At 51.4% G+C, this 1,967-nt stretch overlaps 1 protein-coding gene across 1 annotated transcript in view; it reads right to left on the minus strand.

The window, feature by feature from the left end:
• The window catches only part of LOC103604947 (ATP-dependent RNA helicase SUPV3L1, mitochondrial), a 25,859-nt gene extending 24,354 nt beyond the window's left edge, over nucleotides 1-1,505 (minus strand). Inside the window, exon 1 of the mRNA XM_008589526.1 lies at nucleotides 1,182-1,505. Within this exon, the coding sequence (XP_008587748.1) occupies nucleotides 1,182-1,455 (274 nt within the window). The 5' untranslated portion in view covers nucleotides 1,456-1,505. The remainder of the gene's footprint in view (nucleotides 1-1,181) is intronic.
• Between the last annotated feature and the right edge of the window lie 462 nt (nucleotides 1,506-1,967).

The following is a 1,967-nucleotide window of genomic DNA, read 5'->3' on the forward strand; positions in this document are numbered from 1 at the left end:
AAAAAAAAAAAAAAAAAAAAAAAAAAAAAATTAAGATGGTAAATTTTATGTTGTGTTTTTACAATTTAAAAATAAACAAAACAATAAATTAGAATTATTATTAAAATAATATAGTCCCCAACTCCAAGTAAAGTGAAAGTCCTTAATTAGCAATGGCTTGGAAAAACAAGTCAAAGAATAACATATTCTGTGAGTTCCATCCCATTTTTAGTAGAAGTACTGTCTTGCTGCTCTGAAAAACAGCATGTCATAGTCTATATTTCAAAATTACACTAGGAGGCACTAATGTTGCTTGCTGAAGTGAAATGCTTGAAGACAGTTCCTGGACAGCTAGTGCCCCGAAGAACTGTAGCTTTCCCTCAGACTCCCAGGGCTTCATTTGGTCAGAGGAAACTCTCTCATCTCCCTAATCATCCAGAAACTAACGTACAACCATATAATCCAAGACTCCCCTTAAAAGCATTTATACGCCTCTCTGCCAAATCCATTCAAAGTTAGTTTGGGGGACAAAACCCACTGGCAGTCGCTGATGCTAAGCTTTTCCTTTCTCCCTGGAGCCTGGGATGATGATTAGGCTACCTACCACCTTTGGCGAGGACAGCCTCATCACGTTCTACCTTGTATTACAGTTGATTATCCATGTGCCCATCCTCCCCACGAGACCGTAAGTTTTTTGAGAGGAGGAGATCTGGATCTGAGTCTGGTTCCTTTTGGCAAGCATCATGCAGCCTAACGCAGTGTTTGGTGTGTGTCGGCGCCCAGTCAATAATAAAGAATCCTAACAAAAGTCCTCTTCTGGCTTTTCACTGCCTCATCCCCTTGACCCTTCATGGAGGCAGTAGTTCTGGGGGGCGGGGGAGGAACAAAGAAGGATGCTAGAAAAAACGGTCGCCCACCTAACGACTCAAAAAAGCTGAACCGCCCCAACACAAGAGGGTTTAAACCATTCAGAGAGGACGGCAGTGAAAGGGGAAAAGCCACTTCTGGGACGGGACGTTAAGGATGAATTAGACACAATCCCAAGTGTTTAGGGGCTCACAAACAGCGAGGGAGGCAGACACTGACAGGCACAACGCTCTAGGGGACCTCGAGTCGCCAGGGCAAAGTGGAGAAGCGTCCTCCCGGCCCGCCTTGGCCAGGCAGACACTACCCCCGCCGCCCTCGCTAGCTCCTGCACTCACTCTTGTCCAGAGGCCGGGTGAGCTCGGCCCCGACGTCGCCATCGGCGCTGGGGCCCTGAGGTTTCACAGTCAGGGGCACGAACAAGGACGTGTTCGGAGCTTTGGAGCCACCGGAGGCAGAAGATGAGGCGGAGGCAACGGCAGGAACGCGCCCCAGAGCCCCAGGAAAGGGCCCAAAGTGGGCGCGAAGGGCAGAGCAGACGGCTGCCCTGTGGCCAGCCTGGCGCCCCCCCGGAACCCGAGCCCACAACAAGGCACACCGGGGGAAGGACATCGGGGCCACAGGCGCTAAGGCGCGGAGAGCAGCCCCGGCACCCGGCGGCGGACAGTGACGCGCAAAGCCAGCGCCGGCTTCCGCAAAGACCCAGACTGAGCAGGGGAGCTGCCCAGGAAACTGCCCGATCCATGAGGAAAAAGTAGTGCTCCAAGATTGCTTTCAGGGAAGGAGAAGCTGACAAGGGAAAACCGTCAAGATAAGTTCTTGTTCTCTCTCTTTCTTGGCGATTAGTACCAGCTTTCTGTAAAAAAGGGAAAATAGTAAGGCATCTTTGGGGATGTCACAGATAAGAGGAGGGGGCCTGCCCGCCGTGTCACGTGATACAAACGGGCCGGTGCGGTGAGCGCTTGTCCAGAAGCACGTGCGCAGCGTAGTACAGCTGGTGCAGAGGCAAGCCCCTGGGTGAGGGCGCGGGCGAGTGTTGGCCGCTGCTGCACTTAAAGAGCATTCCCGAAAGTTTCTGGCATTACTAACCTTCGTTGCCTAACAGGGTAACGTTGGAGAGTATA

Source organism: Galeopterus variegatus, unplaced genomic scaffold, assembly GCF_000696425.1.
Source record: "Galeopterus variegatus unplaced genomic scaffold, G_variegatus-3.0.2 Scaffold5499, whole genome shotgun sequence".
Taxonomy (NCBI): domain Eukaryota; kingdom Metazoa; phylum Chordata; class Mammalia; order Dermoptera; family Cynocephalidae; genus Galeopterus; species Galeopterus variegatus.